Source organism: Lontra canadensis, unplaced genomic scaffold, assembly GCF_010015895.1.
Source record: "Lontra canadensis isolate GAN:19392208 unplaced genomic scaffold, GSC_riverotter_1.0 scaffold48, whole genome shotgun sequence".
NCBI lineage: Eukaryota > Metazoa > Chordata > Mammalia > Carnivora > Mustelidae > Lontra > Lontra canadensis.
Genome location: NW_022631042.1, coordinates 12,864,952 through 12,882,309, shown reverse-complemented (window position 1 = coordinate 12,882,309; position 17,358 = coordinate 12,864,952). Strand labels below are relative to the sequence as shown.

General features: G+C 37.4%; 1 protein-coding gene across 1 annotated transcript in view; it reads left to right on the top strand.

Annotated features, from left to right (window-relative positions):
• COG5 (component of oligomeric golgi complex 5) overlaps positions 1 to 17,358 on the top strand; it is a 276,431-nt gene that overhangs the window by 226,955 nt on the left and 32,118 nt on the right. The window contains exons 15-16 of the mRNA XM_032873369.1: positions 8,853 to 8,963; positions 10,787 to 10,849. Coding sequence (XP_032729260.1) covers positions 8,853 to 8,963; positions 10,787 to 10,849 — 174 coding nt within the window. The remainder of the gene's footprint in view (positions 1 to 8,852; positions 8,964 to 10,786; positions 10,850 to 17,358) is intronic.

Genomic DNA, 17,358 nt, shown 5'->3' with positions numbered 1-17,358 from the left:
AATCCGAGCCTTAATTGCATAAGATAATGAATAATAGTGAATAATTATGAATATATAAACACGGTAGAACTTTCTCCACATTAAAGTTTGAAATGAGGAGAAGGGGTATTGAATTTTAAAGCATTCTAAAATGCTTACATTATTTGGGAGGACTGTAAAGCCATAGATATTTTGGCTTAAGTTGAATATGAACTTTAATAATTATGACCACTGAAAGAGTGGAAATAGAATGTATAACTTCTAAATGAACTGATGGGAAAATGGGTAAAAGAGGAAAGTATCAGTTCAATAAAAGGCTGAGACGTGAATGGAGTAAAAATGAAAGAAAATCATATGAGAATTACATAGTAAGATGGATTTCAAATATATCACTGATCACAATAACTGTAAATAGACTAAACTGACCCCTGACATTTCTCAGTTTGCGCAGAACCAATAAGTTTGACCTTGTGTGATATGCCTAAACCATAAGCGATGTGGGTTCATAAGCAGACGTTCAAGAAAGAACTCTTGAGACATTTTTGGTGCAAAAAGGTGCTTTTCTTATAGCCCAGGGATAGGACTTATGGGCAGAAAGAGCTGCGCTTTTTGCTCTATGAAGCTGATGGTTATATGCTTAGTGCTCAAGGGGGAGAGGACAAGGAGTATTAGATCATAAATGTCTTCTTCAAATTTCCACTCATAAAACTACTTTAGCAAGATTTCTCTAGTGCTTATCACTCAGCTTGATATTAACATTAAGACGCGCAGGCTGTCATGAGACCCTTTAAGAATATAGCAGCCAGTACATATTTGATCCTTATCAAAACTATGCAGACTATTGGTCAGCCTTGTGGGCTAAAGGTGAACATTTTTTGTGCTTCTGTCCCTCATCATTAAGGACATAGAAAGGATGAACGTAAAGGAATGGAGAAAAAATATTTCAGTGACATCTAGGTGGCTCAGTTGGTTAAGCATCTGGCCTTCGGCTCAGGTCATGATCCCAGAGTTCTGGGATCAAGTCCCACATCAGGCTCCTTGCTCAGTAGGGGGCCTGCTTCTCCCTCTGCCTGCTGCTCCCCCTGCTTATGTTCTCTCTCTTTTTCTCTCTCTGACAAATAATAAATAAATCTTAAAAAAATATTTCAAGCAAATGCTAATTAGATGAGAGCTGATAAAATGAGCTATAATAATATCAGACAAAATAGATTCTAAAGCAACAAGCATTATTAGGGATTTGGGGGATATCATAAAATGAGAAAAAGAACAATTTACTAGGAACGTATAGGAATTACGATACACCTTACAATGCAACCTCAGACTAATAAAATGGATAGAATTTCAGAAATTGACAAATCCACTCTTAACATGGGAAGTTGCATGGGTTAGGGGGTTAATCAAGCCACTGTAGAATGATACTCTTTAAAATTACCTCCTTCAGACTCCTTCTCAGACAACTGAAGTCATTTAAGGCAGACACAAACTTAGAATGACTGTCAGATTTTGCAAAATGAATTTCTAGTTTTTTAGATAATAATTGCTCTCAATCAGGTAATCTTGTTTTTTTCTGGTTTAACATTATAAACACCACTGTTAAGGTTAATATTCAGAGAGAGGCTCATTACTTTGGAGTTCAATAATATAAAATTGTTTTGTTATTAGGACTTTAGTTAAATTGAAATTTATATTTTGGCTGTATATAAAGAACTTTGCTATGAAAATTAATACTGCTTTCAAGATTGTAGGTTTAATTACATTAGAACTTATATCTCTCAGAAACTGAAAGTACTAGTCTATATTTGCAAATATATAAACTACCGATTTTTTAAAAATTTTATTAACTAAGGTTTTCACGGTAGGATGCTATTATTATTTTTTTTAATTTTATTAACTAATTTAGACTTTAATAGTAGGATGCTGGGATTTTAGTTTTTTCACATCCCTGAGGATAATAAACTTTCATTTCTTTTGGAAAATCTGTAGTTTGAAATTCACTCTGTGCTAAACTCAAAGTATCCTAAATCAAGGCATGTAAAGAGTTTTTCTGATGATTAAAGAATTAATCATAGTATTCGTTATTGGAAAATGGGAAAAGCTCAGTATACCTGACAGTGAACAGTTCTCTCTTCTTCAAGGAATTAAAAATATGCAGACTTGTGACTCTAAATTTAATTAACAAGGCCAGTGTTTAGGAGCCAGTGATTGGTTGTGGGTAGGTGGAAATTCCATCTGTTGTTCAAAAGCATAAGGTCCTTTGAAGAGAAATAAAATAAGAGCTCTAAATGATCCATTCTGAGCAAATTGTGTTTTCCTTGCCCACCCTCTGTGGTTACCAAATCCCATGAGCCAGGTGGACATTTTGACAAGAGTTTGGACGATCTAGAGGAGGTTAATGAGAAAATGAGAAAAGTAGATTGATGAAATGTCTTTGTAAAGGAATACAGGTTGTATGAACAATACAGTTTTGAATTACAAAGCTACATGTCATTCCTATGTACATATAAACAAGACTTGATCTTATTTCCACCTTTTTGGTTGTATGTTAACTCTAAAAGGCAGCCCATTTCAAGCTGTCACCTCTTTGATAACATATTTGTGTGAAGGCTTAATTTGATGTCAAAACACAACATTACTGTCGATTCTGTTCTGTGGTTAAATGTACCTGTCCTTGGGGTGCCTGGGTGGTTCAGTGGGTTAAAGCCTCTGCCTTCGGCTCAGGTCATGATCCCAGGGTCTTGGGATCGAGCCCTGCATCGGGCTCTCTGCTCAACAGGGAGCCTGCTTTCTCCTTTCTCTCTGCCTGCCTCTCTGCCTACTTGTGATCTCTGTCTGTCAAATAAATAAATAAAATCTTTAAAAAAAAAAATGTACCTGTCCTTATTTCTAGATAAATAGGTATGTAGGAACACCCTTTTTTTTTTTTAAATCAAGTGGTCAAATATTTGACAAATTCAGCAGTCTTAAATATAAATAAGAACCAGGAAGGGAATAAAAATATCCTCTGACCTGCTGGAGGTGATGTCTCAGTGTCCACGCACTGAAGTGTACGCTTGTGCAGAGGAACGGCTTCCAGCTGTCACGTGCTTAGTCCTCGCTTTTCCCACTGTAAGTCAAGTTAGACCAGGATGAGGGGAGATAAGATCAAGAAGAGAAAACTAACACCTTAGGAATAAGAGAAGGATTCCTAAAAATTTCTAAAAGCTCAAGAAAAAGGGAATCAAAATTTCCAAAGATACGAGCGAAGGGACAAGCAGCCATACTTACCCGCTAAGCTCTAATGAAGTGACTTCTGAAACAAAAATGTGTCATTGCACAAACATGGCTCACTGGAACTGTAGTGAACACATGCACTGGTTCATTTTAAGTAGAATTTGCTTACCTGTTCTGTGTGTCTTATGTATGAAACCCAAAACGTATGACATACACTGTAGAAAGATTTTCTTGGAAATATTTTCTGATAGTTTTAGCATCTAAGAAAATTAGTTTCATTTGTCAGGGAAGTTTAGGTAAGCTGATATGCCAGGAAATGGAGAATTGCTACATAAACCTATGAATTTGTCCTTTGCTGTACGTTTACAGAAATATGCCATATGTCTGGGTTCCAAATACAATACAATTTTTTAAAAGATTTTATTTATTTATTTGATAGGTCACAAGTAGGCAGAGAGAGAGGGGGAAGCAGGCTTCCCGCTAGAGTGGAGAGCCCAATGCAGGGCTCCATCCCAGGACCCTGGGATCATGACCTTAGCCGAAGGGAGAGGCTTAACCCACTGAGCCACCCAGGTGCCCCCCCCAAATACAATATAATTTTTAATGTATTACAGACTAGAGATGTTTGATCATGTAATTGTGAGTATGTGTGTTTAATTTTATGTTTTTATAGGGTAATTGACATAATGAGCTAAGTGATATTTAATTATATTCTTATATTCCTTGCTCTCAGCCAGGTAATCTATGATGAAGGCATTTGATAAGTAAATATAAATAAAAACCAGTTATTTTCATCTGTGTCACAGATTAGTAGATCAAAAGAAACTATCTTGGGGCCCTTGGGTAGCTTAGTTGGTTCATCCCATGCTTGATTCTGGACACAGGTCATGATCCCAGGGTTGTGAGGTTGGGCTCCATGCTCTACAGGGAATCTGCTTGAGATTTTCTCTCTCCCATCTCTCTCAAATAAATAAATAAATCTGAAAGAAAGAAAAGAAAAGAAAGAAAGAGAGGAAGGAAGGAAGGGTGGAAGGAAGGGAGGAGAAAAGAAAGAAGGGAAGAAAGAAACTATCTTTCCCCAAAACCTTCTTTTGGTCAGGTAAACAGTGAACAAAGCAGTGTATTTTGTTGTGTTATCTCAAATCTTTCAAGGATGGAGATTGTACATCCTTTATTTTTTACATCCTTTATTTTTATCGTTGGATAAACTTATCTTGTGCAACAGTTTCTAAGTGCATTCTACAAATGAACCTTTTTAGATACTTAATGGAATTCCATGGTGCCTTTACTAATATTTTAGTAACTTTCCTCACTGTGTAATGCTTCATAATATTTCTTAACATTTTCGCTTTCTTCCCAGTCTTTTTGTGAGAGTGAACTCCTGCACAAATATGCTGTTTGTTTTTTTTAGTCAGCTCAATACTATAAGCACCTCCGATTGTTTTTTCTAACATAATGTGAATTGCCTAGTATATACCTGACTGTTCTCTTCATCTTGGACATGTGGGGCTTTCCAGTTTCTCTGTTTCATAAATAACATTATCTTTGTGCATATAAGTATTATATTCTTAGGATAGGTTTCTAATAGTGGGATAAGTAAGGATATAGCAGCTTTGAGGCTCTTGGAATATATTGCTCATTAGCATCTCTTGACCTAGAAAACATTGATGAGTACGCTTAGAATCATTGGACCATCTGTCTAGAAAAACTGATATGACATAGATCAGGGATCTCACATTGATTTCATCCCTTGTGTTGGGTTTAAGAAATTGGTCGTTGCTACCTGGAGCACTGTCTTTGTGATACAGTAACAGGACTGCTTGATTACTCATGTCTTCTTTGTGAATGGAAGGGGAGTGACAATCTGAGAGCCAAATATTTGCCCTTTATACTTTTCATTAAAATAATAATAATAATAATACTTAGCCTTTTTGTATGTACTTTTTTTGCTGTGAATCCCAAAATTGGATAGAAAACATTATTAGATCAAAAGATCTTAATATAAATTCCTCATTAAAAATTAATTTGGTAATAGGCATGCTTACCACTTTCAGGAAATTTAGATATGACTATATAGCTAAGAGTTTATGAGAACTTTTCAAAGTTTTTGTTAAAAATATCTGATTTAGGGACACCTGGGTGACTCAATTGGTTAAGTGTCTGACTCTTGATTTCAGCTCAGGTCATGATCTCAGGGTCATGAGATCAAGCCCTATGTGGGGCTCTGCACTCAGTGAGGAGTCCACTTGAAATTCTCTCCCTCTCCCTCTGAACCTCCTTCCCCTAACGTAAATAAATAAATCTTTAAAAAAAAAAATCTGGGTAAAGTGTCTATGAGTGCTCCTTGCACTATTCTTACTTTTGTAATATTTTGTAAATTTGAAATTATTTCCCCAAAATGGTCATGGCAGGAATGGTGTTGGAGAGAAGCAGGGTGATCCACCAAGCTCAGATGTTGGGCTGACTATATTCTGTGCTATAAAACAAGGATTAACAGCAGATTATCTTAAATTTCCAAACTTCTAGTGTTATATTTCACTTTGATGTTTGAATTTTGTTCCTTGTTTTTGGCACAGTGATATTTCATCTTTAGTTCTTTTATGTCATCAATGTTTTGCTCTCCTAAGTGTAATATTTTCTTTTTTTTTTTTTTTTTTTTGGTAAGATTTTATTTATTTATTTGTCAGAGACACCGCAAGAAGGGAAACATAAGCAAAGGGAGGGGGAGAAGAAGAAGCAGGCTCCTCTGCTGATCAGAGAGCCCAATGCATTACTCGATCCTAGGACCCTGGGATCATGACCCAAGCTGAAGGTAGACGCTTAACGACTGAGCCACCCAGACACCCTAAGTGTGTTATTTTCTTCACAGAACTTTTTAGGTCTCCAACTTAGCCATCTTACTTTAGTCTTAGTCCTTACAAGGCTCGAGGCATCTAGCAGTTAACCGTTGAAGTCTAGGGATTTTTCTTTCTCTACTTTTTTGAAAAACAGCTTTATTAAAATATAATTCATCCATGTAAGTGTACAATTCACTGGTTTTTAGTATATTCACTTAGAACATTTCCTCACCCCAACAAGAAACCTCCTACGCATTAGCAGTCACTTCCCATTTACCCTCTTCGCCCATCCCCTAATTACTTATCTGCTTTTTGTCTCTGGATTTGCTTATTCTGGCTATTTCATGTAAATGTAATCATTCCATATGTGGTCTTTCGTGAGTGGCTTCTTTTAGTTAAGATGTTTTCAAGGTTCATCCACCTTATGCATGCTCAGAACGTCATTCCTTTTTTTCTTTGCTGGGCAGCGTTCCATTGTATGACTAGACTACATCTTATCTGTCCGCTTACCAGTTGGCATCTGGGTTGTTTTCATTTGGGGACTATTACACTATGGCATGATGTCGCTGTGAACATTTATATACACATTTTTTTGTGAACATATGTTTTTATTTTTCTTGTATATATAACAAGGAGTCAAATTGCTGGGTATATATGGTCACTCTGTGTCCATCTTTGAGAAATTGTCAGACTTGTTTTCCAAAGTAGCCACTCCATTTTACATTCTCACCAGCAGTGTATGAGGGTTCTGATTTCTCCACATTCTGGCCAGCATTTGTTACTATTTGATATTTTTATTACAGCGTTATCATGGGTCTGACAGGCCTTTCTCTACTTTTTTTTTTTTTTTAAGATTTTATTTATTTGACAGACAGAGATCACAAGTAGGCAGAGAAGCAGGCAGAGAGAGAGGAGGAAGCAGGCTCCCCGCTGAGCAGAGAGCCCCATGGGGGGCTCGATCCCAGGACTCTGGGATCATGACCTGAGCCGAAGGCAGAGGCTTTAACCCACTGAGCCACCCAGGCGCCCCGGCCTTTCTCTACTTTTAAACCCCTCAAATAGAGTCAGTTATCAGTAATAATAGGATCTTCATGCTTTTCTAGCAGCAAGACTATCTCTTCTATAAGTATGGAATACATAAAACAGACATAAAATAACAAGAAAAATTCTTTCCTTTTTCCATTTCTTTGTTGCTACCTCAAAATTATTTGGAGAGAATCTCACAAAAAGTAAGAGAGATTGGATTTTTTTAAAAATTGTATAGCTAGAGTTCATAACTTCTAGATGCCCTTTACTGAGAGATACGTATTTAACATTCAACATGCTGAGTTGGCTGTAACTGCTGGTGCCAGTGACGATGCCACTTTATTCTCCAGTTTTAGAGCTCGACTGGATTACAAGTTGGTGACCATGTCCATAAGGAAAGGCACGATAAACTAGAGTTCTTTAACCTGATGTCAAAAGGTCTTATGTTGACTTTATAGCCATCATCATGGGTTGTAATGTTAACAAAGGAATATTCCCTTTATTTTAATTGCAGTTTTTAATATTTTTAAGTTGTATTCTATTACTACAAGTAAGAATTGATAAAGTAGGAGTTGAGTTCAGTTTTTATAAATGGATGTGTGTGTGTTCATCAAAGGAAAGTAGAAAGCAAAATAGTATTTCTTTCTCCTAGACTTTATTTGGCTCTCTATAACAAAGGCAAGATGATCTTCGTTTCAGTTCTCTTAAAAGCCCAGCTTTTCACATGTTGAGATCTGTGTCCACGTTCATAGAGTTGACTTAAGTCATTTTTACTTGTCCTATTCAAATGTAATTCACCTTTAAAAATATTTGTTACAGGTGTGCTTGGGTGGCTCAGTCAGTTAAGCATCCAACTCTTGATTTCAGCTCAGGTCATGATCCCAGGGTCCTGGGATTGAGCCCCGTGCCAGGCCCCATGCACAGTAGGGAGTTCACTTAGATGCTCTCTCTTTCTCCTGCCCCCCACTTGCATGCACACTCTCTCTCTCTCTCAAATAAATAAGTGAATCTTTAAAAAAAAAAATTGTTACAGAGGACTTGATTAAAATCTGATCAGTATGAGAACAGTTTATATGTGGATTCTTTTCTCACATCAAACTACAAGAATTCTAGATTAACTCTTTAAGCATTACATGTCCTCTCTCCTAAAACTCTAGTATTCAGAACTAAAAAGTGAGGAGTAGAAAGTTCTTAATTGTACTTCTACTGATCATCCATATACAGTATAATCTTAGCTAACTTCCTTCTCCAAACAAAATTTTAATGTATAAAAATGAAAGTAAAACCCTCTTTTACTGCCCATTTCATGGACTAGTATGATGGCTGTCAGATATAAATAGGATGGAGGCTTATTTTCATTCCTTCCTCCTTCCCTCCCTTCCTTTATTTACTTTTCTTTTTTGTTTTGTTTTGATGGCTTATTTCTGAGTTTTTGAGTGGAAGGACTATTGGCAGTGGCCAGAATGTATTCCCCGAGAGTATTGCGCTGATGTGTGAAAACACCAGCACACACTGGGCTTTTGGGTCACATGTGCCTCAGGTCCGTCAGCTCCGAAGTATTGATGGAAGATGATCTTCTTGTGCACACATTTGGGCTGATTGGGCTTCCCCATTCACACTGTTCCCTCCACAGAGGTTCCTTCTGGCTGTGTCTGAAGTCCAACACTTGATCTGAGTATTTCCAGTGAACATTCTTTTTTTGATATTTTTTTTGGCTGGGGACGGTTAGGAGGACATGAGCTTCCCAGTTAAATATGAACTGCCATTTTGGTCATTTCTTTTTGTGCTGAATTCTTACAGCTCTCCACACAAGGAGATGCAAGCCAGGTGATTGGGCCTCTTACAGAAGGGCAGAGAAGAAACGTGGCAGTAGTGAATTCACTGTATAAGTTGCACCAATCAGTAACAAAGGTAAACTTTATTTTATTTTAGTTTCTTTTACTTTCAGCTTCTTTCTTTTCACCTCAAATTTAGACAGCAAGGAATTATTGTTTAATTTTTGGTCAAAGAATACAATGAAAACGTGATGAATGTAAAATAGACTGCAGAAGGAACTCTTTTTAAACAGTTTCTGTTCCTGGCCTTTATCATTTGTGTCACTTTTCTGTATACATTTGGTTTAAAACATATGAACTCTAGATCATCAGGCTTGAGTGGTATAATCAAGTTTATTGAGCAAATGATTTAAGAGTAAATCATATGTGTTTCATACCTATTAAAAAACATAATTTCAGGGGTAGGATGTTGGGGTAACCAGGTGGTGGGTATTAGGGAGGGCACTTATTGCATGGAGCACTGGGTGTGATGCAAACACAACGAATACTGTTACGCTGAAAAGAAATAAAAAATTTTTTAAAAAAGCATAATTTCATAAGAACTCTTAATCCCTTCAACTTGGAAAGGTTCCATCTTCGCACAAAGAAGGAGGGAAGGAACTGCATTAAACACTGATTTTTTATGATATAATCACTGATGACTCCTTGGAAGTAAAAAATATATATCCTTTTTGCTATTGTTACTATTGTTTTACTAGTGTTTGCTATTTGCTATTTTTTTTGATGATGAATTTTAACTTGTTTGCCTTCATGTATTATTTCTAAGATGAACTGTATTTACAATTACCAAGAAAGCAACACTTTCAACCCAATCCTTGACTTTTGAATAGCTCATGTTTGCTCTTTATAAGTCATTTCCAAAATATTTAGTTAAGTAGGGAGATCAATATTTAGAAGACCGGAAGGAAGCCAAAGGTTAGGGGATGCTCTTGAGAACATGACCTTTATTTTAAGTTTTAATATGCTCAATTACATTTTAGAATAATTATGTGACTATTTATTAACATAAATTTTTAACAAGTCCTTGTGTCAGTTAGGAGTTTCCAAAAATGTGTATGTCACACATTAAACAGAATATATTTTAAAGTGTTATTAACAAGTAAATCTCAGAAAAGTAACAGAAGTAAATAAAGAATAAATGAAATATTTTCCATTCCCTTTCATTATTACTCTGAAGCCTCACAATCAATGAAAGTTTCTCTTTCTTTAGGGTTATTTCCATGCTTTTATTGATACTTTCAGAATCTTCATAATATTTGTATTGTATTTTTAAATGTTTGACATTTGTATTTTAAAGGCTTGTCGAAAATTATAGTCAGCCTGGAGAAAAGTGAATTTTTTAAAAGAAAAATGTAAATATCGGGGTGCCTGGGTGGCTCAGTGGGTTAAAGCCTCTGCCTTCGGCTCAGGTCGTGATCTCAGGGTCCTGGGATCGAGCCCCACATCGGGCTCTCCGCTCAGCAGGGAGCCTGCTTCCTCCTCTCTCTCTGCCTGCCCCTCTGCCTACCTATGATCTCTGTCTGTCAAATAAATAAATAAAATCTTTAAAAAAAAAATGTAAATATGGCTTTAGACTGACCTTTTCAAGTTAAAACTTTATAATTAAAACCTATCTAAAGTGAATAAAGGGAAGCCAACTCTTAGAAATCTTCATGTTTTGATTATTTGAAGTATATAGTATAATTGCCTTATGTAGTATAATTGCTTTATATGGGAAAGTAGTTTTCAACCTATAATAAATACTAGTGAGTATCTAAAACATGTATGGGATGTAATCTAAAGAAATGATACTATTTTGTGTGTCTGTGGAAATAGCTTTATCATGTTATGACCAAAATCAGTATTTATAAAAGTAAAAGACTTAACCAAAACTATAACTGTTTTAAAACCTTGTTCTAGGTGGTTTCCAGTCAGAGCTCCTTCCCACCAGCAGCTGATCAAACTATAATGTCAGCCCTAAAGGTAAAAGAATTCATCTTTGACTCTGTAGATCAAAGTGGTTTTAGAATTGTTCAGATGAGTGCAAAATGTCACATTTTAAAAATAATTTCAAATCCTTTACACACACCAAAAGTAGCTGCTGATAATTATCCTAAAGAGAAAGAATGCATGTGTGTTTATATTTTCTAGAACTTAAAAATAAACCCTGTTGGTGTCTACAGATTGTGTTCTACTTTATGAGAATTCTATCATAAGCAAGGGAAGCAAGAGTCTTCAAGTCTTCACTGTATCTTCAGCCAGTACAGCCTCGTATGATCCCAGTAATGTGGTGATTCTCTGCGAGGGTGATTTTGTTCCCTAGGGAACATGTAACAAAGCTCAAGATGTTTCTGATGGTCATGACTGGGAGTGGGGTGCTCCTGGAATCTCATGCTGGGGATGCTGTTACACATCTCGCAGAGCATAAGACAGCCCCGGACAAAAAGGAATTACTGGGTCCAAAATGTCAGTAATGCCAAGGTTGAGATACTCTAAAGTGTATCCATAAGGTGAGAAATCTGGGTAAATTCTTTTTTTTTTTTTTTTTCTTACATACTAACACAAATACACTCCGGAAGTTTAATAAAAAATGATGTTGGTATGAGATTCAGAGCCATGTGTAGTTGACAATGGATAACTCTTCTAAAAAACAAGGATATTGGGTGCCTGGGTAGCTCAGTGGGTTAAAGCCACTGCCTTTGGCTCAGGTCATGATCCCAGGGTCCTGGGATCAAGCCCCGCATTGGTCTCTCTGCTCAGTGGGGAGCCTGCTTCCCCCTCTCTCTCTGCCTACCTCTCTGCCTACTTGTGATCTCTCTCTCTGTTAAATAAATAAATAAAATTAAAAAAAAAACAAGGATATCATTCATTGTAATGATAATAATAGATATCCTTTATTTAGCATCTGCTACTTGCCAGTCACATGCCATATATTGAAGTATTATAGCAACTGTTCAAGTTGTGTATTGTTATTCCTATGTTACACAACTTAGAAATAGTAACTTGCTCAAAGTCCTGATGCTGGTGAACTCAGACCTCACTGACTCAAGAGAGTCGTGTCTACTACACCTTGCCATCATCATTCATTGGCTTACTAAATGTTTTTTTGGTATTTAAAGAACACTGTATAGCAGACTCTAGAGCCAGACTCCCTGTGGATGAATGCTGTCTCAGCTATTTAACTAGCCGTAGGACCTCAGACAAGTTAGTTTTCTCTTGCCTTAGTTTCTTCATCTGTAAAATGGTACAATATAACCATACAACCGTAATAGATGTCAACAGTTTGATGGATTTAGATCATTTGCGTAGAGTTTAAAAAAGAGAGAGACAGAGACAGATACTACCAATGAACTTCAAGGAGAGATACTTTTATTTAAGAGAGTAAGGAAGCTACAAAGAAACAACAGTGAGCTGAGGAAGAAGTTTTGGAGGGGATATTTCACAAATCCTAAAGGAGAAGGGAATTTCTGGGGTCAAATGCTGTCTATAGGTGACATGGATGGGGATTTAATAGCCCCAAAACTTAAGGACACTAAATTCATTTGGAAGGTAGGAGAAGACAAGTCGTTTTCCCTCAGCACAGTAAGGGTGCACTTGGATGTTTTCACTGTATTCTCTTTTTTTCCCTCAGCGTGCTCATCTCATTGTGATGAAGTATTACTCATGCCTCCATCATAAAATAATTGTTTTTATTAAGAGTTCTCCAAGTTATTGATGATCATAAAAATAGCAGAAATCAGACCAATATGACAAATCAAAAGGTTTTAACATTCTTGTTTCCAAGCAGGGAACTTACAAAGTCTCCTTTTCCTGCAGTTCCACATTTTTTCCCTTCTCTTCTAACAGTAGCTGTCAAACATATTTTGATCACTACCCAAGATAAGAAATAGATTTTAGGGGCACCTGGGTGGCTCAGTTGTTGAACGTCTGTCTTTGGCTCAGGTCATGATCCCAAAGTCTCAGGATTGAGTCCCGCATCAGACTGCCTGCTCACCGGGGAGTCTCCTTCTCCCTCTGACCCTCACCCTGCTTGTGCTCTCTCTCTCTCTCTCTCTCAAATAAATAAATAAAAATCTAAAAAAAAAAAAAATAGTTTTTACTTTGTGATCCCGTGCACAATACGTAAGTATTTGTAAATATATACACACACATACTTGTATATGTATAGAATATACATCTACATGTATTTCTGTAATTGAAACAAGGTTTCACAGAACAATGTTTGTCCTTATTTTGTGTGATACATGCTTATATTTTCTATATTCATGTGTTACTTTTTTTTAAACTATTTATTTGAGGGAGAGCACGTGCATGTGGGGTGGTGGGGTGTTGGACCTCGGGAGAAGGAGAGAGAGAATCTTAAGCAGGCTCCATGCCCAGCTCGGAGCCTGACAGTGGGCTCAGTCTCACCATCCTGAGATCATGACCTGAGCTGAAATCAAGAGTTGGCCACTTAACCGACTGAGCCACTCAGGTGCCCTCCTCATCTATTACTTTTTTAAAACATTCTGATAGTGATTGACTAAATTGGTTTTTTGACCCCTAAGGATCACAGCTCATAGTTTGAGAAAGTCAGTTTGTGGGTTGAGACAAAGTGCCTACACTTTGCTTGATAATAAAAGTCTCCTGACAAATTAAAAATAGAAATTCTTCAGGGGCGCCTGGGTGGCTCAGTCAGTTAAGTGTCAACTCCCGATTTGGGTTCTGTTCATAATCTCAGGGTTGTGGAATTGAGCACCACATCAGGTTCAGCACGGAGTCTGCTTGAGATCGCCTCCTCTCCCGCCCCCTCTGCACTTGCTCTCTCTCTCAAAAAATAAAATCTTAAAAAAAAAAAAATTTTTTTCAGAGACTCTAATTCAGTATATGTTGTGCTCTCTGAATCTGTATTTTTAGCATACAACAAAGGTTATTCCTGTTGTTAGTCACTTGGGACTGGGAGTTGAGGCTAGTGCAGGAAAAATTGCCCTGTTCTTGGGCTCCTGCCCTCACTCTTGGGTTTGCTCGCTAGAGCCAGGGCCTCATGGAGCTGGGTGCTGGTTTGCTGAGGCATCACCAGTGTTGGCCTTGAGAACTGGGTGAGAGAAGACTAGCATTTGGTTTAAGTCTCCTCTGCAGTGGCCCTGACAATTAGAGACTTAACGGCATATGTTAACAGAACTCAAACAGTTGTGACCTTGCTTTTTAAGTTAAATCATATAAAAACCAGATGACATATTAAGTAAAAAAAACCCTCTTACTTAAAGAAAAAAGAGAACCTCGAATTTTAAAATTGTAGGAGACTTAATACATTACTTTGAATTGGGGTAGAATGTTAGGGTGCATAAATGATTGCAGCCCAAGAATCAAAAATCTATATGCTTTTGTTATTTGATAGAGAACGTATGCTTTTTAAGATTTATTTATTTGAGAAAGAGAGAGTATAGGGGGAGGGGCAGAGGGAGAGACTCTCAAGCAGACTCCCTATTGAGCACGGAGGGAGAGGTGGGGCTCCATCCGACAATGATGACATCATGACCTGAGGTGAAGGCAGACACTTAACCTACTCAGCCACCCAGGCGCCCCTTGATAAAGAAGATATTAAATATATGTTGCACTTACTAAAAATGTGGGTAAGGATACATAACTGTCTTTTCTTCTCTACCTTGTTGAGATGTTATCCAGAATTGAAGGTTATTTTAGGCTTGAGGTTTAACATCTCGTAATGATCTACTATGCCATGGATGGCCCAATTAATATTAATTTAGAGCCATTTCATTATACCCACTATCAGCTGTAAGTAACATTTAAAAACCTTGATCCATTTATTACTGAGATTGTTTTATATGGGAAGTGATGGTATTGCTAGGTTTATGTATGACAATTTTTCATTTCTCCCTTAATGTGTGGGTTTGTGTTCTATATGAGAGAATAATCCAGATTGCTGAGGCTTCTATATTTTTGTAATCTTATCTATTTTAGGTAAACCTTTGGAAAATGTATGACACACTTCCCTGCTTTGTAAAGAGCTTATGAAATAGAACCTAGTCTCCTTTCTCTGTTCTCTCCGGTAGTCCTTAAGCCTCTACCATTCCTGTTTTGTATTTCCCCTAAGTGGGAAGCCAGAATGAGCATTTTCTGTGTAAACTATCATATTGTGTGCAAGTAGATGCCTGTTTCCCCCCATCTTGTTTCTCTGGTTAGAACCCCTAGTGTAAGTGTTCTAATTGGAACTAGTGAGAGTGGATGTTGGTGAGTGTTTTCCTGACTGACTCCATCATATTCTCCTATTTTGATTATGATGTTAGGTGGCCTTTATCAGATAAAACAAGTTCCCTTCCATTCCTAGCTTACTGACACTTTTTTTTAATTATAAATTGTATTTTATCAAATAGTTTTTTCTCTATTGAAATTATCAGATAGTTTTACTCCTTTATTCTGTTAATAAAATACAGAAGTTTATTTTCAAATGTCAAACCCACCTTGGTTATGATGCATTACCCTTTTTATATATTCCTGGATTTGATCTACTTAATTTTTGTTAAAGATGTTTGCAGCTGGGGCACCTGGGTGGCTCATTTGTTAAGCCTCTGCCTTTGGCTCAGGTCATGGTCCCAGGTTCCTGGGATCGAGCCCTGCATCGGGCTCCCTGCTCTGCGGGAAGCCTGCTTCTCCCTCTCCTGCTTGTGTTCCCTCTCTCACAGTCTCTCTCTCTCTCTCTCTCTCTCTCTCTCTCTTCCCCTGTGTCAAATAAATAATAAATTTTTTTTAAAAAGATGTTTACATCTGTAATCATAAGGGATACTGGTACGTAGTTTCTTGTAGTTTGTCTGCTTTTGGTATTGAGCTATTACTACCCTCATTAATTAGGTTTAGAAGTATTTACTCCTGCTCTGTTTTCTGAAAGAACTTGTATTGTTGTCTTTTCACATGCTTAGTAGAATTCACCAGTGAAACCATCAGAACCTGTGGGGTTTTTTTTGTAGGAAGTTTATAACTACAGACTTGATTGGCTTAGTAGGTGAAAGGCTATTCAAGTTATGTTTCTTTTTTAATGAGCTTTGATACTTTTTGACTTTCCAGATATTTATCTATTCATCTAAGTTCCCTGATTTGTCAGGATAATGTTGTACATAATATTCTCTTACTGTCCTTCTTTTTTTTTTTAATTTTTATTTTTTATAAACATATATTTTTTCCCCAGGGGTACAGGTCTGTGAATCGCCAGGTTTACACACTTCACTGCACTCACCATAGCACATACCCTCCCCAATGTCCATAATAACCCCACCCCCCCAACCCCCCTCCCCCCAGCAACCCTCAGTTTGTTTTGTGAGATTAAGAGTCACTTATGGTTTATCTCCCTCCCAATCCCATCTTGCTTCATTTACTCTTCTCCTACCCCCTTAACCCCAATGTTGCATCTCCTCTCCCTCATATCAGGGAGATCATATGATAGTTGTCTTTCTCCAATTGACTTATTTTGCTAAGCATGATACCCTCTAGTTCCATCCACGTCGTCGCAAATGGCAAAATTTCATTTCTTTTGATGGCTGCATAGTATTCCATTGTGTATATATACCACATCTTCTTTATCCATTCGTCTGTTGATGGACATCTAGGTTCTTTCCATAGTTTGGCTATTGTAGACATTGCTGCTATAAACATTCGGGTGCACGTGCCCCTTCGGATCACTACGTTTGTATCTTTAGGGTAAATACCCAGCAGTGCAATTGCTGGGTCATAGGGTAGTTCTATTTTCAACATTTTGAGGAACCTCCGTGCTGTTTTCCAGAGTGGTTGCACTAGCTTGCATTCCTACCAACAGTGTAGGAGGGTTCCCCTTTCTCCGCATCCTCGCCAGCATCTGTCTTTTCCTGACTTGTTAATTTTAGCCATTCTGACTGGTGTGAGGTAGTATCTCATTGTGGTTTTGATTTGTATTTCCCTGATGCCGAGTGATATGGAGCACTTTTTCATGTGTCTGTTGGCCATCTGGATGACTTCTTTGCAGAAATGTCTGTTCATGTCTTCTGCCCATTTCTTGATTGGATTATTTGTTCTTTGGGTGTTGAGTTTGCTAAGTTCTTTATAGATTCTGGACACTAGCCCTTTATCTGATATGTCGTTTGCAAATATCTTCTCCCATTCTGTCACTTGTCTTTTGGTTTTGTTAACTGTTTCTTTTGCTGTGCAAAAGCTTTTGATCTTGATAAAATCCCAATAGTTAATTTTTGCCCTTGCTTCCCTTGCCTTTGGCGATGTTCCTAGGAAGATGTTGCTGCGGCTGAGGTCGAAGAGGTTGCTGCCTGTGTTCTCCTCAAGGATTTTGATGGATTCCTTTCTCACATTGAGGTCCTTCATCCATTTTGAGTCTATTTTCGTGTGTGGTGTAAGGAAATGATCCAATTTCATTTTTCTGCATGTGGCTGTCCAATTTTCCCAACACCATTTATTGAAGAGTCTGTCTTTTTTCCATTGGACATTCTTTCCTGCTTTGTCGAAGATTAGCT